This window comes from Thunnus thynnus, chromosome 22 (assembly GCF_963924715.1).
Source record: "Thunnus thynnus chromosome 22, fThuThy2.1, whole genome shotgun sequence".
NCBI classification, from domain to species: domain Eukaryota; kingdom Metazoa; phylum Chordata; class Actinopteri; order Scombriformes; family Scombridae; genus Thunnus; species Thunnus thynnus.
In genome coordinates, this window is record NC_089538.1 from 22695254 (window position 1) to 22719318 (window position 24065).

General features: G+C 40.5%; 1 protein-coding gene across 1 annotated transcript; it reads left to right on the plus strand.

Annotated features, from left to right (window-relative positions):
* Window positions 1-1216: 1216 nt before the first annotated feature.
* otud4 (OTU deubiquitinase 4) lies at window positions 1217-24065 on the plus strand. Its single transcript, XM_067579184.1, has 21 exons — window positions 1217-1658; window positions 2845-2928; window positions 5300-5350; window positions 5488-5534; window positions 6798-6870; window positions 7292-7373; window positions 9418-9580; window positions 9896-9947; window positions 10066-10171; window positions 10593-10657; window positions 11705-11805; window positions 11924-12018; window positions 12166-12328; window positions 13569-13704; window positions 13859-13924; window positions 14722-15481; window positions 16341-17078; window positions 18011-18051; window positions 18796-19498; window positions 19662-19735; window positions 21205-24065. Exons 1-21 carry the CDS (start codon window positions 1518-1520, stop codon window positions 21664-21666), a joined length of 4203 nt encoding a protein of 1400 aa, XP_067435285.1. The 5' UTR covers window positions 1217-1517; the 3' UTR covers window positions 21667-24065.

Sequence of the window (24065 nt, forward strand, 5' to 3'; positions counted from 1 at the left end):
ATTAAATGTGAAGAATGCAACAGTATTTTTGAATGGTGGTTTTTGAACTTTTAAATAAATATGAGTCAAATTCTACAAAAATGTGTATCAGCTTCACACAAATGTTTTTATAAAGTTTTCCATTTTTGTATATTCTGGGTCACATTTGGAGAAATCATCAACTTTCAGGCTAAAACAGCGATGTTCAGGATGTTTTTACTGCTGAACAGTATGTAAGTAAAACATCTCAGTACTTCTTCCACCATTACTAATAAATCTGTTCCTCTGTAACATTTATTTTTAGTTATTTCCAATTTCCGGTTTGCCTGATTGTGTGCAGCTTGATTCAGCCCACAGTGGGCGGGGCTCTGCGGGGCTCTGCGGGGCTTTGCGGTGTCTCCACACTGTTTTGTCCTCTCATGCACCACGTGTAGCTCCATCAGGGATTTCGCGGGATTTTCCCGCAGGATACATGTGACAGTCCTGCACCAGTAATCAAACCCACACAGTGTAGTTGTGGCTACACCCAACATATGTTCCTGCTTAAATGCATCCTTCATATAATTATCATAATGTTTGCATTCAATTACTGTGGAGCAAGCTGCCTGCTGACCAAGACTGTGTGTGTGTGTGTGTGTGTGTGTGTGTGTGTGTGTGTGTGTGTGTGTGTGTGTGTCAGTGTGTTTTAGAGCCAATCTCAGCTGACATTGGGCGAGAGGTGGGGAACACCCTGGACAGGATGCCAGTCAAATCACAGATAGTATAGACACAGACAACCATTTACACTCACATTCACACTTACAGACAATTTAGAGTCACCAGTTAACCTGACCTGCATGTTGCTGGTCTGTGGGAGGAACCTGGAGAACCCACTGAAAACACAGAAGTTCCCCTGTGTGTGTCTGTGTGGAGTACCAGTACAGCGATGTAAAACTACTCCATTACAAGAAAAAATCCTGCATGAAAAATCCTACTTAAGTAAAAGTATATAAGCAAAATGTAATTAAAGTAATGTACAATTTTCCAGTCTGTAAGCTAATGTAGTGGAGTAGAAGTATAAAGTAGCATAAAAATGGAAATATTAAAAGTACCTCAAAATTGTACTTATGTGAAATAGCTGAGTAAAAGTACTTTCCAAAAAAAAAAAAAATCACAATGTCACATATCGAGGCTTTATTTTGGTAGATATCCGGAAGTGTAATGTTACGTTATCTCCACCTTGACGACGTAAGGGACGCAGGGGGCGTGATGCTAGTTGTTAGCCTGGCTGCTAACTGCGAGCTAAAGTTGAGTGAACTACTTTCACTTTCTCACAAGCAGGAATATCCTCTACGGGATGAGCAGGGCTTCCTGAAAAACGAAACAAGAAGCTGTCACTGTTGTGTCTGCCACTCGTTAGATGGTAAATGTAGTTATTTAACGCTCTTCGGTGACGATTTGGGCAACTTGTAGCCGGTGGCGTCTTAAAAGTTTTAACCGTTAGTCGTCAAATTTGAGCAGCTAGCGTTAGCGGCTAGCCCCCTCCGCCCCCCGCTAGCATGGATCGCGGCGGAAGCTTGCAGAGTAACGAGGAGAGGGGAGCGGAGAGATTAATGGATGAATACCTGAAATCGATCGGTTTGCATCGGAAGAAGATTGCCAAAGACGGGTCGTGCTTGTTTCGGGCTGTCGCCGAGCAGGTAACGTCACAGCCGTAACATGAACTACAACTGAAGATGAAGCTCAGTTTCTGTTAGCTTGTTGAGTACAGGTGAACTGTTAGCAGCAGTATTCACACTTTTACTTAAGTAAAAGTACCAGTAAAGCAATTTAAAGTACTCAATTACAAGTAAAAGTCCTGCATGAGAAATCCTACTTAAGTTATATGTATTATGAGCTTGATGTAGTTAAAGTATTGCAGTAAAAGTACATAAGTATTATGAGCTTGATGTAGTTAAAGTATTGCAGTAAAAGTAGTGGTTTGGTCCCTCTGACTGATATATTATTATATATGACATCATTAGATTATTAATAGTGAAGCATCAGTGTTAGAGCAGCATGTTACTGTTGTAGCTGCTGGAGGTGGAGCTAGTTTACACTACTTTATATACAGTTAGCTAGTTTAGTCCAGTGGTTCCCAACCTAGGGGTCGGGCCCCTCCAAAGGGTCAGCAGATAAATCTGAGGGGTCGTGAGATGATTAATGGAAGAGGAAAGAAGAAAAAACAAAGTTCTGATACACAAATCTGTTTTCAGTTTTTGGACTTTTTCTCTAATCTTTAACAATGTGTTGTATTTTAAAAGCTTGTTATATTATCCATTGTGTCAAATCTTCATCTGAAAAGTAACTAAAGCTGTCAAATAAATGTAGTGGAGTAGGAAGTATAAAGTAGCATCACATGGAAATACTTAAGTACAGTACTTGAGTAAATGTACTTAGTTACTTCCCATCTCTGTCTAGTTGAATAACAGTTAATATAACTAACATGATTTTCAACAGATTTCCAAATCTAACAGTTAACTTCTCTGAACTTTGCACCTTTAAACACTTTTAAATGTGTTACTTTTCTAACTTGTTGTCCTGACATGATGCAGATAAAGTGTTGCAGTATGAGAACAAGTTCAAGGAGACGTCCTTATGTGTCTTGTTTTGTCCACAACTCAAAAACCTTCAGTTTACTGTCATAAAGGACCAAAAAACCAGAAAATATTCACATTTAAGAAACTGAATCAGAGAATTTGGACGTTTTTTTCTTTAAAAATAACTCAAAACAATAAATTATCAAAACAGTTGGCAACTAATGATCATAGTCATACTTTATGTCTGTGCGTCAGCGTTTCCTGTAATTGTGACTTCATCACTGTGTCGACCTTTGACCCCGTCTAGGTGCTGCAGTGCCAAAGCCTTCATACTGAAGTTCGGGCCAAGTGTGTGGAGTTCCTGAAGCAGAACAGAGAGAGCTACGAGGCGGTACGTACAATAAATATCCTGATCAGAACCTTTCCAATCATCAATAATTTACTGTGATTGATGAGGAGGGTTTCACTCCTTCACACACACGTTTACATGAAATAATAGTTGTTTTGGTTCAGTTTGAAGTGGAATATGATAATTTTCTGTCAAAATAACACAAACACAAGCAGCTGAGAAGGAATTTAAGCCCTCAGAGTTGCCATGACGACCTGAGACTGAAGACAGGAGCAGGAAGAAAACAAAGACGTTTCTGCAATGTTCTGTTTTATTTAGAGCTGTTATTTATTCTTATTTTATTTAATCGATCAGTTGTCAACTATTAAATTAATTGCCAACTGTTTTTATCATCAATTAATGTTTGGAGTCATTTTTTAAAGAAAAAAACGTCCAAATTCTCTGATTCCAGTTTCTTTTATAACAGTAAACTGAATATATCTGGTTGTGTCAACAGTGATCAACATTTTTCACTATTTTCTGACATTTTATAGATCAAACAACTAATCAATTAAAAGTTATATTTAAAGTTAGTTATATTTCTCCACTCACTCCAGAAACATCATCATCACTGACTGTCAATCATCTGATATGAACCTCAGACACTAAACACAGATTGAGATTCTACATTTAAATGAATGTTAAGAGGGAATAAAACACACTGAAGGTGTTCATTTGAGGATTTTCTTGAGCAGAAATCAGTATTTATTTATTTTTTCTTACTTTATCTACTCGTTTGTTTTTGTTTAGTTTATTTACAGCGTAGAGGGGCTAACGGACTTAGATACAAAACAAAATGACTCATCATGATCTCAGTGGTTTCCTCTGAAACAGCAGCGTGTTACAAGAAACTGAAAGTGATGCGTGACTTTCTCTGATCTGTAATTGGCTGTTTTAGTAAAGAGAGAAATATAAATGTCATGAATAATAAACAGTAAAGGTGGTTCAGCAGGTTGTTTGTGTCTGGACTTGTTTCATAACCGAAGTTGATCGACAGCAGCCGGAACTGAAAGCAAAACTTGTTGTTATGCTTTTCTGTTGTGATATAATCACCTCGTCTCGCTCTGCAGCAACGCTTTCCTACATTTCCCACAATGCACCAGCACAGTGTTTCAGGAGCTGATTGGCTTCAGTCCAACGTGCGTGTAAATGTTGGAGAACTAGTTTTTAATCATAAGGCGTGTTTGTGACGTCGTGATGTGTCGCTGCAGGTTGTTGTTTTTCTTTAATAGGTTTCATTTCTGAGTGTCTGTTCATATTTTACATCGTTGAACATTTATTTTCTTCTATCAAACTCCTCTGAAGCAGCTAATGAAATTATACAGATGTGACGTCATGTTGTCTGTTTTCAGCCAGATGTTCATAATCAAATCACAGCCAGAAATAAATCACATTTTTATTTTTGATAATTTGATTTTTTTTCCCCTTTTTTTTTTGAAGGATAAAGTTTGTGTTACAAATTCCATGAAAAGACTAAAAACAACTTTAAACTGGTTGTTGTTGAAGACTTAAATCTTTCAAACAGATCATGAAGATGAACTTTTATTTGTTCTTTTTTTAAAATGCTAAATATTTCTTAAAACAGCAGGTAGATCACTGTAGATTAATAAAAGTCAAACAGGAGTAAATATAGAAGGAGACCAACAGAATATCATCAGACTTTAGAGCGATTAAATTAATCAGACGTTAATTGATTGATTTATTCATTGAATGGGACAGTTTGAAACATTAAAGATGCACTGCACCAGAGTTAGCTTGAAGCTAATTTGCATCTGTAGTCCCCAATTAATTGGTTTGACAGTCTATTTAATTATTCAAAGCACTTTAAAGTAATTAAAAATGTAAAATATTCTCTGGATCCAGTTTTTTAATTGTGAGAATTTGCTGCTTTTCTCTGTTTTTATATCGTAAACTGTGAATCTTCAGGTTTTTCTGACTCAACGAGTCATTTGAAGACGTCACACTCAGCTGCCTTTTCACAAAGTGTTTTAATTAATTGAAAAAATATTCTATGGATTCATTATTAATAATTATTAATTGATAATGAAAAAAATTGTTCGTTGTGGCCCTTTAATCCTTTAACTCCTTCATCTATTGGCCTCACTGGCTCTTTACCTAACTACACATTTCACCATGTTTATTTAATAATTTCATTTTTATAACCTTTTTATAATTTTAGTGGTTTTATGTTGTTTTTTATAAATTGTTTTATTACTTGTCGTGTTTTATGGTTTTGTGTTTTCTGCAGCTGTGAAGCAGTTTGTAACTCTGGTTAGAAATAAAGTTTACTTGTGTGTGAAGTTGAAAACATGACTGTTGTTGTTGTTGTCTGTTTGAGTAATTTGTATGTTTTTTTGTGTTTTCTGTGTTGTAGTTTATTGAAGGAGACTTTGAGGATTATCTGTTGAAGCTTCAGGATCCGCAGGTAAAACAAACACTGACAACAAACCAATCATAACTGAATTTACATCATTTCTTTGTTAAATCTTTCAACTCACTCTTTGTTATTGATTATAACTTATGACTGATGTAATGAACATGATGGTTTTCTTTGTTTTTCAGCAATGGGTGGGCGAGGTGGAGATCAACGCGCTGGCCGTCATGTACAAGTAAGAATCATCTGAAATGTGCATTTAGATCCATTAAAGCTTCAAAAATAGAGATTTTCTTCTGTGATTTAATGTGTTTTTCATTTATAACTTTATCTACACAAAGTCAAAGAAGAACAAACCACGTCTGAAGGAGTGAAAGTTGCTCTATACAGCCTGAATGTGTGTGATTTGGTTAAAGAGACGGTTCAGAGATAAAGTAGTTTTGGGAAATTTTACTGTTTTTCTGACTTTTCTAGAATCAGAAACTAATAAAGGCCTTCAGACAGACTTTTAAAGTATGTCAAACAGCAATATAAGGCTAACCTTACTCAAATGTTGAGTGTCTATGGGATCAATTAACACAATCATGATCCCATAGACATCCAGGAATTGAGGGAAAATAAGCAAATGACCGAAGGCTGACTAATCACAGCCAGAGATCAGACTGATCAGAGCTGTAAACTTTACCAGGAGGGAGGACAAAGAGGTCACCAGAAAGACATTTCTCTTCGTTTGCTAACGTTAAAAGTAAAGTTAGACTCTGCTGACGGCTTCCCGACGCGTTTTAAAAAAGACGAGAAGGAGAGAGAGAGAGCAGCTGTGGTCGAGCGAGCTGGAGAGTGAATGAAGAGAGGGAGCGCTGGTAGCGAGAAAGCCGGCGAATCGGATCAATAAAACGTTATTTTCTGATTGTTTCGTTCTAGAGCGCAAATAAACACACCCACACCCCCCCCTCCACACCTCAACCCTGTAGTTTAAAACCTCCTCGTCTAAATCATGAAAATAGTTATTACAACATGCACAGAAAGGTTATTTTCAGTCAAAAAGTAACGTAGACGCTGCAGTTTACAGGACTGTCGTGACTCCAGGTGGTTCATCGTCTCTGACTGACGTGTAATTGACTTTAAAAAAAAACGACTAATGAATTTAACGGTCGCATCTACGAGAAGAAAAGACTGAAAATGACTGATGGTTTATTACATTTAATCAACTGTCCAGATAATCTGTTTCAATCTTTGGAGGCAAACAGAATGATTAAAATCATGAATCTAGATTTTGTTTCTCGGCCGTGACGTCCAGCTGTAATCTCTCTAAGAATCTCTCTCCACATTTCTGCACTTTATCAACTGAGTTCAGGGTCTGACGCTGATGAGTCATCGAGTCTGTGTCATCATCTCACCTCCTCTTCCCCTCTCTCTCTCTCTCTCTCTCTCTCTCTCTCTCTCTCTCTCTCTCTCTCTCTCTCTCTCTCTCTCTCTCTCCCTGTTTGTCTTTCTGCAGGAGGGATTTTCTGATCTTCCAGGAACCCGGCAAACCCGCCGTCAACATCACAGACAACAACTTCAAGGACAAGGTGAGACTGAAAACACGCCGTTTTAATGAGACAGAATTTAAACATCGAGTCATTTTAAGATGCTTGCGGCGTCGCTGAGCTTCCAGTTTAACTTTGTTTTAGAACTCCTGTGGGGCTAAAACAAGATTGAAACATCATATTTTTAGATCTTTATGTGTAAGACAGTTGAGCAACAATAATAAAAGACCTTCACTAGTGGCCACAGAGTTAATTTCCAGTTAGTTCCAAGCTTTTTAGGCTGATTTATTTAGTGAAAATGTATAAAATCTAAATATTGGAGCCATTAAATTACCTTATAGCTGCAATGTGTTTTGTAATATTCTCTCCTCACTTTGTTAATTCCTGATATGACCGTTTTAGTAACTGAATAAAAACTGTATGAGTCTCTAAACTAACAACTTTTTTTATTTGTCTCTCTCAGGTCCGGTTGTGTTTTCTGAATGGGAATCACTACGACAGCGTTTATCCCGTCAGCCACATTAAGAACACGGCTCTCTGTCAGTGTGAGTGTTTTATCAGTTCAACTCTTCTCATCTGCTGTTTCTCAAACTGAGGAAACCACATATCACATGTGAATATTTAAATACTGGTCCCTCCGGCTGGACGGTTTGAATCAATATGGCAGTGTTATGTTATCTATGCAAGGCATGTTCAACAACAAGGCGATTCAAAGTGCTTTACATAGAGCATAAAAGGCATCAAAACAGAATATAAGTAAAACACATATAAAAACAATTAAAAAGTGTCAAATTTTTCTTAATAAAAAGAAGCTAAAAGGGAATAAAACAGACATAGTACAAATTTCAAATTGTAACTAATTGTCCATTTTTAGTTGCAGTTCGTCTTGAACTGATTTTGCTGCATTGACATAATATTATATGACGGTGCTGCTCGACTGAAAGCAGATAAATGAACCTTTAATTTGACAGCAGCTCCAAACCGTTAACTGTATTTTTCTTGCTATTATAAGATGATAAACAGTCTGGTCTCTGCTCTGACGTCTGTCGCCGTCTGAAGAAGAGTTTTATTAGTAATCGGTATCAGTATGAGTCCACATAAATGTGGTTTCCCACCACCAGCCCTGTTTAACTAATGTCTTTTAGTGTAACAGTTACAGTGTTAGATGGCAACTGAGTCTTGTCTCCAAATTACCAAATTTTATCTATATTTAAGAAAAAACAGAAATGGAATATTGTGATTCAGATACAGACCTTTTTAATTAAATAGACAAGAAGTGACGTCTACAACAATATCACAGCAGCTGCGTGTGGGACTGATCATCAAAGTGACTCAGCTCAGATGAATACGAGGAGATGAAAACTTGAAATAAACAGAAGACCGATGGCGGATTGACACTCCAACGATACGTCGAGCTTCTACTAGAATTATAAACTACAACACGAGGAGTCCAGGTCGGCTCAAACACTTCCTCATGAACGGTTTGATAAGGAGAAACTTCACGGATGTTCTTCTCTCTAATTTTAACATCAAACACTACAGGATATTATCGTGGCAGAGGAAGTGATGCGCCGCATCACGTGATCTCAAATGTATTGTTGCAACAACCTGCTTTAGTAAAGATTTGCATTGAGAAAAAACAAAAGCAGAAGCTAAACCGGTCTGGGTGACGAGATGTTTGTGGAGATGCCGTCAACACAGGTTGTAACAGTAGCACGCTAGCTAACGGTAGCCTCAAGGGCTAGATTGTTTACTGTTGCTTGGCAACACTGTCTGCTGCTCATCGACTTGTCGTTCTTGTCGGCTGTTGTGGTTCCTCTCTGAAAGCAGAGACGTTATCGTCCAGATTTTTACTCCCTTTTTACTTAATATCAAACATGGTTGAAGTTATCGGCCCGATGAGTCTGCGAGCAGTTCTGGGGCCGGTTTCACAAAGACAGACTTTGACGATGGCTTATAACAGATAGTCAGACTTCACATAGACGTCTAAATTCATCCGTTGCACAAAGCAGTTTATCTTACTATCTTATGTAGGACTACGGTACAATGAATTCTGGGTAAATTAAGACGTTTTTCAAAACAAAAACAAGACGCAAAGAAAGAAATGTTGGATTCTTCTGGTCAGTTGGTGTCACTGATTGTTACCATGGTAACATGGGTCTTAGGCCTGAGATAGCCGGGGGGTAAGGTGTCTAACTTGCATTAGACTAATCTATAAGCAAAATTAAGACTGGCCTGACACTACAGACCAGTCTAAAATACCTTTGTGAGACTGGTCCCTGGAGGTTTAAGACTGGATCTGTAAACCCGTCACGTTACCTGATGATCTGGTCCGAACATCTGTACCGACCAAGATCCTCTGATTGTCAGTAGGGTTGAGTTGGGGATAAAAACTCTTGTAGTCTGAGCGCAGCGTTAGTGATCGTTAACCAGCTGGTGAACAATAGATTAAGATTATTTACCATTTGGTGCCCTCGCAGCCTCTCGCACTGATCAGGTGTCGTCCGTTGAGTCTGTGAGGGTTCAGGGTTCAGGACTTAGGGGGACATTAGTCCCCCGGTCCTGACTCTCTCTCTGTGTCTCTTGCAGCCATCCTGTACGAGCTACTGTACGACAGCGTCTTTAAGGTGGACCGGAGTCTTCTGGGTGTGTGTCAGCGGGTCAGCCGACAATCCGACCTCCTGAGTGACGACAACATGGCCGCCTGCGCCAGCAGCGACGAGTCGGACCTGGACGCCGGCGATGCGCCCTGGTAGGAAGTCACTCTAAAACATTTTGATTGTTTTCTCACCAACATAAGAAGATGCAGAGTGAGTTTGATCTGTTGGTCGCGACAAAACAAGATCAAACAACTAATCGATAAATCAAGACAATAATGAATAATAATCGTTGGTTGCAGCCATATTTCATATTTGATCTACTGTTCCTCTTGTATTCTTCACTCATCTTCTTCTGTTTGTTCTCTTCTTATTTATTTGGTCAATTTTTTTCCTTCATATCAACAGATAATTAAAGTTAAACTATAAACTGTTTTTTACGACCTCGTGATGTTTGTTTTATGACTCAGGGTGGAAAATGGAACAAGTACGTCTGCTCCGAGACACAGCCAGAGTTACAGGGTAACACACACACACACACACACACACACACACGTCAACTCCCACACACACTCGCTTACCTGTGGTGTATAATATTGCTGAGTAATTGTGTAATTGTGTGTGTGTGTGTGTGTATCAGGGCCGCGGGCGTGGCCGGCAGCAGCTGCCTGAGAGGGCGAGACGCTCTCTGAACCCGACGCTGTTAAGAAACGTAGAATACGACGTCTGGCACAAGACCAAGAGAGGTGAGACACACACATACGCACACACACACGCACACACACGGTTACATTCACACTTTTTGAAATCTTTCCAACTGAAGATTTCAGGTTAACTATTAACGTGTCATGTGATCTGATATGTTCTGGTGTTTTAATCGTAACAGCTGTGTGACGTGTGCAAAAAGTGACGAATACATCAAGACGTTGTGTCGAAAATGTTCCTACAGGCCACAGCATTTAGCATTTATTCACTGACAAACAGCCTAAACTGTAAACACACACACACACACACACACACTCTCTCTCTACCATCACGTCATCTAACGTTACCTCCACATGGAGCAAACACACACAGAGAGAATATATTTATTCCAACCAGAGAGAAACGATCACATCAAGTGTTTTACATAAAGTTTGTCTGTTTGTTTGTTTTTTTCCTTTTTAGCGCAACAGAAGCTGGATTATTGCATCGCTGCAGGGATGCAGTACACTGCAGGAGATCGCTGCCAGGTGTGTGTGTGTGTGTGTGTGTGTGTGTGTGTGTGTGTGTGTGTGTGTGTGTGTGTGTGTGTGTGTGTGTGAGATACGTCCACATGAAGCAGGTTCAATGTAGAAACACATCCGTCCACGTGTTTCTCACCCAAGAACTGAAGTTCTGTCGCTTCCAGCTGTTTATTGATCATTTAAACGTTAATATAGCCGATCACAAGCTGTTGTCATTGATCTGGATTTATGTGCAGCTGCTTGGTAACGACTCCTGCAATTAAAGGAAACATTCATTCAAGTCTTATAACAGTCAGGAGCCTAAATGAACAGTGAAACATGTTTCTCTTGCTGTAATCGTTCTTCCTGTTCATACTGACCATTAGACGATCCCTTCATAATGACCTTACAATCCACAGTCCTCCTTCTGAGTAAAAATGTATTTCAAAGTTTATCTGAAGCTAATATGAAGCTTCAGCGTCCAAATGAGTCAAATCAAGTAGATATCTTTCAACGTTACAGTCTTTTTAGTGCCAAAGTCCCTCTTTTTGTTACTATACTTCCACCTGCAGCTCAACAGGGAAACACTGTCCGAGGAAACAAAAAGAGGGAATTTGATGCTAATAAGACAGTAAATGTGTCAGATATCCACTTGATATGACTAACTCAGACTGATGAAGACTCATATAAGCTTCACATCAACTTTTAAATGACTGTGTGGACACACTGTGGGTTTTGGCCTCCATCACTTCCATTGAAAGCACATTTGAAGGATCTTTTAATATCCAGTATGAACAGGAGGAATGATTACAGCGAGGGAAAACCTCTTGTTTGTGTTAAAAGTTTAAGTAAGTTTTGTTTTTTCCAGACTGAAAATAGAACAAAGAAGAAGAGATTCAGCTGTTTTCCTTTTGTTAATGTGTTTCAGTGAAGACAGAGATGTGACACAACAACGTATTAACACAAAAATGGCAGTTTGTTTCTTTGCAGTCATATTTATATTGTGTGTGTGTGTGTGTGTGTGTGCGTGTGTGCATGCGTGTGCGTGTGTGTGTGTGTGTGTGTGACCTGTAGGTTCGTCTTGAGGGCAGCGGACGGATCTACAACGCGACCGTCAAGGAGGTTCCTCCCAACAACGGTCTGGTGACAGTTTTAATAGAAGAACTGGGCAAGAAGTAGGTCACACACACACACACACACACACACACACACACACACACACACACACACACGCTACTCTATACATGTGTGTATCAGATGCTGACAGTTATGTATGTGTGTGTGTGTGTGTAGACAGGTGCCTCTGTGGAACCTGCGTCCTCCCAGCGAGGAGGGCAGCTGGAGTACTGTGGGCAACCGAGACAAGAGGCTCAGCAACGGACACGGAGGTAGAGGACACACACGCACACACACACACACACACACACACACACACACACACACACACACACACACACACACACACACACACACACAGGTATAAACTATAAACTGTGTTCTCATTTCTTAATTTTTGTTGAAATCGTGTGTCTCAGATTGGGAGGAGAGGGGTCGAGGCAGAGGCAGGGGGAAGCCCACCCCAGCATCCTCCTCTGTTGCCCAGGCGACGGCTCCGGGCTCCAGTGGACGCATGCTGAAGCAGCACTCCTGGCCCCCGCAGGCCACCGTAGAGGAGCAGGGAGCAGCGAGAGGCAACAGGTACAACAACAGTACACAAAGCTGCTATGATTAATGTGTTTATATTGAATGGTAGTGATGAATTATCAGAGACTCTGCAGCTTTACGGAGATTTATAGAGAGTTTCAGCTCGTTGTTTATCTGTCCGGCTGCAACTTTACTGGTCTGGTTCACTCTCAGCGCTCTCATAGCGTCGTTTTCTGCCGCAGCAGGCAGCTGTTTTCAGAGAAAAAGCTCTAAAAAGCCGCTGTACACTACCTGCTCAGCACCAACCAGCAAACAGACACAGTTAGCTGTAGACTAGCTGGTGAACATAGTGGAGCATTTAGCAGCTAAAGAGCCAGATATTTCCCTCAGGAGCTGGTGGGGAGTAAAAACAGAGCTAAAAGAGAGTGAATATTGGACAGAAACACGACTCCGTTCATCATATCATCAATTAAAAAGCTGATGATGTGTCAGTGTCGTGTTCACTACTGTGGAAAACTAGTGGACAAAAAAATCAGTTATTGCAGGTTTAAAAAAACCAGAAGATTTAGTGAGTACAGAGTATCTGCAGGTCTCGGAAGAACGTTACATTCAGCTCCCTCAAAAAAATCATTATTAAAAAATAGAGAGGGTATAAGTTTATCAAGTCCAGCTGTGAACGTAGCAGTGAAATCAATGTGTGTAAAGTTTAGACTGTTTCACTGTGAATAAAAGCAACAAGCTGCAGCAGGAAACATTAACATCTGGTCAGATGTTACATATTAATGCTTTAAATATGTGTTCAGTTTTCAGTCAGTTCTGGTTTTATTATAGTAAACAAAGATAAATGTTTGAATCCATGTTTGTATTTATGTTACTTGTCATATGTGATCATGTGTTTAGACTAGATGTGAGATTTTTATGAATTTTACACCCCTGATTACACGCGAGAGTGTAAATAAAGAAGCTATAAGCTGATTATCAACTTCGTCTTGTTTTTGTCTTGTTGTTGTTTTTGTTGTTTTACCTCATAACGGCTGTTAGAATTAGTTTTCAGACAGATGTAAATATACTTTAAAGTAACTAGAAATGAGCTTGTAAATCAACCTTTTTTATCTCGTACCTGTCTGTGTCCCGGGTTATGATCCGGTATTAAAAAACTTCATTCAGTGAGGTTTTTGTTTGATCAGCTGATAACAGAAAGTGAACATCATGTGAACATCTTAAACCTGAAACGTTCCTGCTGTCTGGAGACAAACACACCAGTAAACACCGTGATGTTATTTGTATCGTACAGGAAGTCCGTGAGCTCGGCCGACTCGTCGCTCTTCGGTCTGACGGAGGAGCAGCGTTTGGCCAAAGAGGAAGAGGAGAGGAACGTGGCGCTGGTGGAGATCCAGCTCAGAGACGAACACAGCTTCCCCGCTCTCGGGGTGAGTCACATGACACGCACGGACACCCGTCAATCAATAACGTGACCTCAGTGGTTGCAGATGAACTCGTAGATACTTATTATGATATTACTTCTTATCTGAGGACGTCACAGCTGATAAATATAATAAATATGTTTGTTTGTTTTATCCTCAGATTCAGAGTGAAGCAGCAGGAAGGAAGAAAGGATCCGAGAAGAAACGATCTCTGAGAAACAAGACGGTAACTTTATTTATCAGTAAAACTTAACTTCAAGTCTCCTGATTCAGCGTTTATATATTTATAACGAGTATTTAAACAGTTAATATACGGTTTATAACACTATAATGTTGGTTGGTGGAGACACTTTGTATTTATTTATTTATCTCTAGTTAGAAATAAATAAATAAATAAATGTTTATCTGAATCTCAGGACAAAGTTCAGTTTGTGCTTCACTTCTGTCTCCACAAATTAAACATTAACAACTTTATGTAACGCTTTCAAAAAATGATCCTAATAAACAAAAATGTTTCATTTATGTAAATAACTGAGTCCTGTTCAGCCTCCTGTAAGTGTTTTAACCTGTTTAATCTTTATAATATGCTGATAAATAATAAATCAAATATCTGGGAATTAATTTAACAGCATAAATCTTGTAAACGGCTGATTTTTCCTAAAATCAGTTTGTCTTCACTTCTTCTCTTATTTTGACGGTTTACACGTCGTTTCCTGCTGCAGCGACTGTGAGATAAAATCTCTACACTCTTCTTACACTACAGATGTTTCATCCACAGCTGCTTTATGTTCTTATTTTATTAAACACATCGACTTTATAAATGTTTGAAGCTCCGATAAGAATCTCATTTAAAACGATCTTTATAAAACTGTGAAGCCTCATGAGGAGAGAAACTGTTAATATAATGTTTTTATCTTCCTCGTTGGTTCCTTCTTGTGTTGTTTTAATGCTGATTTTTGCCTCCTGAGATCAATTAAGTTTATTTTAAATATTTTAAATATTTCTTCTTCTTTGTTTTTCTAGATGAGTCCAGTTGAAGACGTCAGAGCGTCGTCTCCCTCTGAGAGACCCAAATCCTCCACTCCGCCACCTGCGACCGCTGCTGCTGCTGCACCTACTACGATCACAACCACACCCACTAACCCCACCCTCCCTGCTGCCAGACCTGCTCCTCCTGCTGCTGCTCCATCAGTGAGCTCAGACCCTGATCCTGCTTGGCTGGGCTCGCTCAAGGCTCCGACACCCAACATGTACATCGCTGCCGCCGCCGCCGCTGCTGCTCCGGTGTCCAGCTCCACCCCCAGCCTGCCACTCGCCTGTGCTGCCCCGACCGATAAAACAAACACACTCTCTTACGCGCTGGCTGTCGGCGCTCCTCCCGGTTCTCCTCCTTCTGCTGCTACTAAACCTCCCTCCGTCCCGTCATCCGCCACCCTCTTCTCCCTCCTCACCCCCGCCCTCCCCGCCGCTTCATCACCTCCAGTCCCACCCGCCCTCTCCTCTTCTTCCTCTCCTCCTCCTCCTCCTCAGTCATCCTCCTCCTCTTCCTCCCCTCCTCCTCCTTCCTCCTCAATCCCACCGCCCACTTTCATCGCTCCCATCGCTCCCTCTCCCGTCGCCGCGCAGGGTTTCCTCCCCCGTTCCTCCCCGCCCGTCTCCTCTCTCCCTCACTCCCCCAGCCCGCCCGCCTTCCCCTCCTCAGCCCAGAGCTCCTCCTCTTCATCGTTTATCCATCACGCTCCTCAAGTCCACGAGGCTCCGACGGCTGCAGCACAAACCCCGAGTAAGAAGAAATCGTTGTTTTGTTTATAAAATCATCACAAAGTAAAGAAAATGAGTGTTCAGATGTCTCGTTTTATAAGATTAACAATCGGATAAAACGAGACATGTTTATTATCATGTTTGACAGAAAAACTTGTGCAACCGCAGAATATTTGACATTATTACAATTTATAATATTTAGATTATAAAAATGACTAAAGCAGTTATCTGTTGTTGATCAATCAAGCTCTAGTTTCATCTTGTATCGTTGTTCTGATCAGATGAGTTTTGTCTGATCAACCATCCAAAAATATTCAGTTTATTATCATGTTTGATAAATAAAAGCTTTAAATCGTATTTAGAAGTTAAATCCAGCAGGTTTCAGCACGTTCGCTTAAAAAAAATGACTAAAACAGTTCTTCAATTATCAATTTAGTTGCTGATTAACTTTCTGTTGATTTGACTAATCAATCTAAGATGTCATGAAATAACACATCAGACCTCTAGTATCAGGTCTGAGGGATCAGGTCTCGGGTCTGAGGGATCAGGTCTCAGGTCTGAGGGATCAGGTCTCAGGTCTCGGGTCTGAAGGATCAAATAAAACCTGCTTCAGTTTAAACTCACAGCTTTTAAAATGAGACTCAGAACTTGATTCATCGTTTTGGATTTGAAATAGTTTTTACTGAAATCTTTTAGTTTGAAGAAGGTTTCGCTTTGTGTCTTAAAATGTAAACACGGTGTCCTTCCTGTCTGATCACCTCTGCTCATTGATGGTGATCGATATGATTGATCTGATCGATCTGATTGATCTGATTGGTTGACGGGTCTCTCAGCTCCTCATGTGACATCATCTGATTTCTACGTCTTTGCTTGTTTTTCAGATTCGTTGTCAAACATCGGGGCTCCTCAGACCTTCCAGCCTTCTCTGGCCCAGATTCATCCCCAGGTTCCCCAAAGCCAGAGCCAGATCTGTGTGTCCCAGACCCAAACCCAGTCCTCTCTGGCACAGTTCCAGACCCAAAGTCAAGCATCTCTACCCCAAAACCACATCTCGATGCCCCAGATGCAGACCGAGTCCTCTCTTCCTCACCTTCAGCATCAGTCCCACACTGAAGTGGCATCTGTGCCGCAAAACCAGATCCAGAGGCAGGCAGACCTCCAGCCCCAGTCTCAGGCCCAGTACATCCCTCAGTCCCAGTCTCACCCTGCTCCAGGAGCGCCCCCGGTCCCCGTCTCCGCCTCTATGCAGCCCCAGGCGGCTCAGCCTCCTCACCCCTCCCAAGTGCCTCATCCCTCCCTCTCTCTCTCCGCCTCCCCGACCCATCCCCCTCTCCAAACCCAGACCCCAAACACCCAGAACCAAACGGAGGCCCCAGCCCCTCCGGCTCAGCCCGAGTCCCAGCCGCCTCATCCTCCCTCCCACCACCCCCAGTTACAGTCAGCACATCCCCATCTTCCCCACCAGCACCACCAGTCCATCCCAGGAACCGTTCCACTGCAGCAGCTGTCTCAGCTCTACCAGGACGTGCTGTACCCCGGATTCCCCCAGGGAGAGAAGGGGGACGTGGTCCAGAACCCGCCCTACTCCATGAGCAAGACCGGGGACGACCTGCCACAAGGTGAACCTTTTAAAATGATCGATTCATCGTTTGTTCTATAAAAAGACGTTTCTGAATGAAGATGTTCGGGTTTCTGTAGAGACGAAGAAAAGCAGGAAAACCTCAAAAAATGAGAAACTGGAACCTGAAAATTTTAGACATTTTTGCTCGATAATCAAAATTTTTGCAAATTGATTTTCTGATTTTTGACTAATTAATTAATTGACTAATTGTGTCGCCTTTAAAAAATGAGTTGAGTCACATTAATGTTTAGATGCTGTAAAGTGTTTTACAGACAAATAAAAGGATTTAAAATAAAACACAACAAACACTTTACAAATAAAGTTTAATGATCGCAGCATCGAACCAAACAGAGAACACAAAGGAAGAAATAATAATAATAATAATAATAATAATAATAATAATAATAATAATAATAATAATCATGCATTTTATTTATAGAGCACTTTTTAAGATACTCAGACACTTTATACAAGTTAAAAAGATCCTAAACTATGAAAAACACACTAAAAGCCATTAAATCGCACATTAAAAGCAGTTTAATGAATAATATAAAAACTAAATGTCACTGTTAAGTTAAAGGTTTGGACGTCCTGAGTTAATCCACAAGACCAGGATTTGTGTTGATCAGGGAACTGTTTGTGAATCTGTATCAGTTATTTAAAGTTTGATCGCCGCTCGTCAAGAACGAGACGTAATCCTTGTTAAATACTGGAACTACACACCGTTATGAGAAAAATATCAGATCTGACTCGTTATTTATGTCAGTTAATATTAAAAGAAGGGACACAAAGTTAGAAATGTGTGTAATTGTAAGTTTTATGTTGACATTTTTGACGGTATTACACAGTATTTACATAAATCATATAGTATCAATAACAACTATGTTCATCATAAAGGAATAAACTCGTCGTGTTTGTTTTCCTCTGCAGATGTCAACGTCTTGAGGTTTTTCTTCAACTTGGGCGTCAAGGTAAGAAAATAAATGTCAATGAATCAGATTCATTCTCTGATTTATTTAATATCAGACGTCTCGCTGCCATCAGAGCAACAACAACAACCAGCGGCGAGGGAGACGATACGAGCAGAACGTTAAATACGACGCTTCCTGCTCGTCTCGTCTGCAGCCGCAGCCGTACGAAGCTCGTTATGCTAATAGTGAACCGTTATGAACGTCACTGTATGTAACGATTGAGTCTGAAGCTCTCAGAGCCGTTGACCAGTTTATTGTTATTGAGTTTATTATCGAGGTCATTTAACTCACTGAAATGTTATAAATACATATATATAATATACATTTATACATCATTCATTCACTGATCCAACATGTGCCTACTTCTATATTTTGCATGTTTGTGTAATATTTCAACGTTACATATTCATAACTGAAGGAAAACATTTAAATCTAATGAATAAATCTCTCAAATTAAAGTTATTTTCATTGTTGGAAACAAGGAGCCTGAAAAACTCTGATCTGCTGCCCGACGGGGACAAAAAATGTTTTGTTTAATGTTTATTTAACAAAGGCAGTTAAAAGCTTCCGTCATCCAGGGTCTGAGGGCAGTTTGACCCGAACCTGGTTTACTCTGACCCGGGTCACAGCGGGCCGATGCGGTTTCAGTAGATTTATCTGTAATGATGTAAATAAATAAATAAATAAAATCCTGTGAAATGTTCTGACGTTGTTGCTGAACTCTGACCTCCGTCTCCGTTCCAGGCGTACTCCGTCCCGCTGTACCCGCCCTACATGTACCTCCTCCCCCTCCAGCAAGCCTACACCCTGAACCCCAAACTCCCCTCTCGCTCCCCCTCTCCGACCCCCCACTACCCTCCTCCCAACCCCCCCGCCAGACACCAGGAGGTGTACCCGCACCCCCAGTACGCTTCCACTTCAGCCCCGGTGGCGCCTCAGTATGACCACCATGTTGCCCCGCAGGCCCCGCCCACTGAGCCCCCCCATCCCAGTGAGCCAGCCCAGAACCCAGCGGGGTACCCCGTCACCCAGCCCCCACCCCACAGGATGCCCTGGCAACAACACCAGATGCCCCCAACCAGAAACCCCAGAAACACGAGCTACCCCGTTCGGTACCCGGCCCCGAGTCCACCGTACCCGACCCCGCCGCCCTCGACTCAGGGCTACCACCCGGGTCAAGGTTCAGGACACCAGCTGTACCCCCAGAGCATGCCCCAGTACACTCCCTCCTCGCTGGGATATCCATCGTCAGCCACCCCTGAGGAGCTCCAGGTGAGCCACAGTCCAATGGAGCAGCTTCACACCGGCAACGGGGGCCCCATGCCCGGACCCGTTCCTGGACACGGGCCTGGCCGAATCCCCGGTCCTCTGGAGGGTTCTGCTGCTGCTAACGTGGCTAATGCTAACAACAGCAGAACAATGGTGGCTCCTGGCGTATCGGGTTTTGGTGCGTAGACAGTTTTTATTTTACAACTTGAATAAGTCCAAAAATAAAACAAGAGGACTTCTGGGTAACGAAGTCCTTAAATGTCAAGCAGTCGCTGTTTTTTTTTTGACACTTGCGGGATTCAAAGAGCAGCTTTTAACGGGAAGTTTCTCTTTCCCATCAGGCCTGAAGAAGGAGCAGGGAGAGAGTCTGACCCCAGTGCTGCTGGTCGACCCGCCACTCAACAACACACCCATAGTACGAACCACACACACACACACACACACACAATAGTACTGTTGTTAGTAATAATAATAAAACATAGTAAAAAATATAGTAGCAGTGGTGGAAAGTAACTAAGTACTATACTTAAGTACATTTGTGAGGTACTTGTACTTTACTTGAGTATTTCCATGTGATGCTACTTTCTACTCCACTACATTTATTTGACAGCTTTAGTTACTTTTCAGATGAAGATTTGACACAATGGATAATATAACAAGCTTTTAAAATACAACACAGTGTTAAAGATGAAACCAGTGGTTTACAACCTTTTTGGCTTTTGACGTCTTACAAAAAGCAGTGTGTAGTCGGGGTCACAGTTCACATGTCTATGAGTTGTTAACAGCTCCACCAAATAGTGATTTTTCCCTCTAAACTTCTCACATGCTTTCATTTCAATAAATGTTCAAATGATCCAATATTTCAGCACAAATCAAAGATTAGAGAAAAAGTCCAAAAACTGAAAACAGATTTGTGTATCAGAACTTTGTTTTTTCTTCTTTCCTCTCCCATTAATCATCTCACCACCCCTCAGATTTATCTGCTGACCTTTTGGAGGGGCCCGACCCCTAGGTTGGGAACCACTGGACTAAACTAGCTAACTGTATATAAAGTAGTGTAAACTAGCTCCACCTCCAGCAGCTACAACAGTAACATGCTGCTCTAACACTGATGCTTCACTATTAATAATCTAATGATGTCATATATAATAATATATCAGTCAGAGGGACCAAACCACTACTTTTACTGCAATACTTTAACTACATCAAGCTCATAATACTTATGTACTTTTACTGCAATACTTTAACTACATCAAGCTCATAATACTTATGTACTTTTACTGCAATACTGTAACTACATCAAGCTCATAATACTTATGTACTTTTACTGCAATACTTTAACTACATCAAGCTCATAATACTTATGTACTTTTACTGCAATACTTTAACTACATCAAGCTCATAATACTTGTGTACTTTTACTGCAATACTTTAACTACATCAAGCTCATAATACTTATGTACTTTTACTGCAATACTTTAACTACATCAAGCTCATAATACTTATGTACTTTTACTGCAATACTTTAACTACATCAAGCTCATAATACTTATGTACTTTTACTGCAATACTTTAACTACATCAAGCTCATAATACTTATGTACTTTTACTGCAATACTTTAACTACATCAAGCTCATAATACTTATGTACTTTTACTGCAATACTTTAACTACATCAAGCTCATAATACTTATGTACTTTTACTGCAATACTTTAACTACATCAAGCTCAGAATACTTATGTACTTTTACTTGTAATGGAGTATTTTTACATTGTTGTATTGATACTTTTACCAAGTAGTAGTAATTAATATGTAGTACTAAAGTGTAGTAGTAGTAACAGTGAGGTATTAAAGCAAGTAAAACCTGTTGTCGTCCGTCTCAGGTCGCCTGGGTTTCTGAGCCTGAAGTCAAGGATGTCTCCATGGCGACCATTCAGACTCCCAGCAGCACCCCCGGCTCTCCAGGACGTTATGACCTCATGTCCAAGAGGTCCGTCGGCCACGGTGACAACAACCCGCCCCGCATGTACCGTCACCAGCACAAACCCCACAATCACAGCAAACCGTACGCTTCCCTTGAGACGAGCTTCCCGGCAACCGTTGCCATGTCAGATCCTCTGTCGGTCGGCTGCAACACGGACAACACCTGGGAGGTATCAGAGGGGTTCAAACCTCCGATGTCCAACCACAGAGGCTTGAGGAAGGGCTACAGAGGAGGAGGAGGAGGAGGAGGAGGAGGAGGAGGTCGGGGGAGAGGTGGGGCGCACAGGAGGAGGCAGGCAGGGGAGACGGGGGCGGGAATTCAGTTTAGCTCCTCCCATCGGGGGCGGGAGAGAGGATACTAGCTCTCGACCAATGAGAGGAGAGGACACAGGTGTTTGCTTTTCTTCTTTTCTTTTCACTCTCAAGGTTTTGTGGTTTCTTTTTATTCGTCTGTTTCCTTTTTGTTGTTGTTTTTTTTTCTCGTCCAATCACTATTTGTCACTGCTGGGAGATGCGATCTGATTGGTGGACGTCGGAACACTTAAAAAAAAAAAAAAAAGAGTCTGAAAATCAGAAGCTGTGTCGTTCAGTGCGTCTAAATGCTCTAGCTTGTTTCGGAGGAAAAAACATGAACACTATCCAGATTCTCTTTCACCGATAGCTCGTTAGCTTAGCATGTTAGCAACTGTCAGTGCGAGTTTACACGTCAACGTCACGTTTCTGAACCGTTCACCACACCGAGAACGTCAAACTCAACGTGTGTTTTTCAGGATTATATACAAACAGCACAAAGTTTACCACCATGTTGATGCGACGCTAAAACGCTAAAAACCCTCTTTCTGAGTTTTGCACTCTGAAGTCAGATTTGTCGTGACGAATAGTTCGACATATTTGGGAAACACACTCTTACACTTTCTTGCAGAGCGCTACATGAGAAGATGGACGCCACGCTCATGTCCGCATGCTAAATATGAAGCTACAGCTAGCAGCTAGTTAGCTTAGCTTAGCGTAAAGCCTGGAAACAAGTTGTTTTTACAAGTTTTTGTTCGGATTAAACAAACAGATATAATGTGTTGATTGGTGAGCTTTAAAGGTGCTGGTTGGTTGATTTTGTTACCTTTTAGACTGAGGCTAATGCTAAGCTAAGCTAGGCTAACCAGCTGATTCATATGTAGCGTACAGACGTGAACGGTGTCGATCTTTTATCTCAACTCTCTCTGAGAGAAAGCTAATTAGCGCTTTTTACCGAGTAGGAAGTCAGATTTCAGACTTTGTATCTTCCCTTGAACACGTATAAGAAGCTCCGCGTGTGAGTTGGTCGGCGAGCTTTTCTTACAGCTGCAACCGTTAATCGATTAGTTGCCAACTATTAAATTAATCACCAACTACTATGATAATCAATTAATCAGTTTAATTTGGGTTTTTAAGGAGGAAAGTCAAAATTCTCTGATTTCAGCTTCTTAAATGTGAATATTTTCTGGTTTCTTTTCGTCTTTTATGACAGTAAACTGAATAACTTTGAGTTGTGGACGAAACATTTGAGGACGTCGTCTTTGGCTTTGGGAAACACTGATCAATATTTCTTTTTCTTCTTTATTTTCTGATATTTTACAGACCAAATGATAAATAATCAACAGATTAATCGATAATGAAAACAACTGTTAGTTGCGGCCGTTCTTCTTCTTCTTCTTCTTCTTTTTGTGTAATCAAAGTTTTTTCAATATATAAACAAAACATAATGAAACACAAGTCGGCTCATTACAGTAAATCAATGAAAAATAAATAACAGAAGAAAACAAAAAAGAAATCTGAGCAAACAATCAGCTAAATAAATAAATAAATAAACTGTGGAGACAAATGAAAAATAAACAAAGGGCACCGTGTGTCAGAGCATCGGGGAGAAGATTTACTGACTGTTAGGTTTCTTCCTTTATATCAGAAATTAAAACCAAAATTCATAAAACCTGCTTATTTTCATTATCAATTAATCTGTTGATTATTTTCTTGATTAATTGATTAGTTGTTTGGTCCATAAAATGTCAGAAAATGATGATCAGTGTCTTGTTTTGTTAAAGATTTTAATTTTACGTCATAAAAGACCAAAAAAAAAAGCAGAAAATCTTCACATCTGAGAAGCTGGAATCAGAGAATTTTTTTTTTTCTTTAAAAAAAATATAACGATTATCAAAACAGTTGTCAACTAATCGATCAATCAGCCGCTCGTTGCAGCTCTACGTCTGTCAGCACTACGAGCTAAAAACAAACAAGTTGTAAATAGACGAAGACGATTAAAACCACGAAAAAATCTGATTTGAAAACAGCTTTAAGAGTCGCTTGCTGCTATGAAAACTACAACTGTGTGTATATATATGTATTTATATTTATATAAATATATATAAATATACACACACATATATGTACGTAGAGCTCTGGTTCAGAGCGCTTAACTTGAAAAGAGTTCAAAGCCTCATTTAAAGCCGTGTGTGGACTTTAAAGTTGTTCGTCTGTCCTGCTGCTGGTTTCGTCCTTTTGTGTGATTTTTTTTTTCATGTTTATCTTTTCTTCTCAGTAGATTTTGATTTTTTTTTTGTGTGTGTGTCGTCACTTTTGATCAACTCGGAGAACTCGTGCCTTACGTTTGCCACCTTTTACTTCTCTTCTCTGCGTCTGAGAAACACTGCTGTACAGAACAAAAGGCTGTTTGATGTCTGTTGGATTTTTCTATGCGGTTGAATAAATAAAAACTTTGGTTCAAATGGTT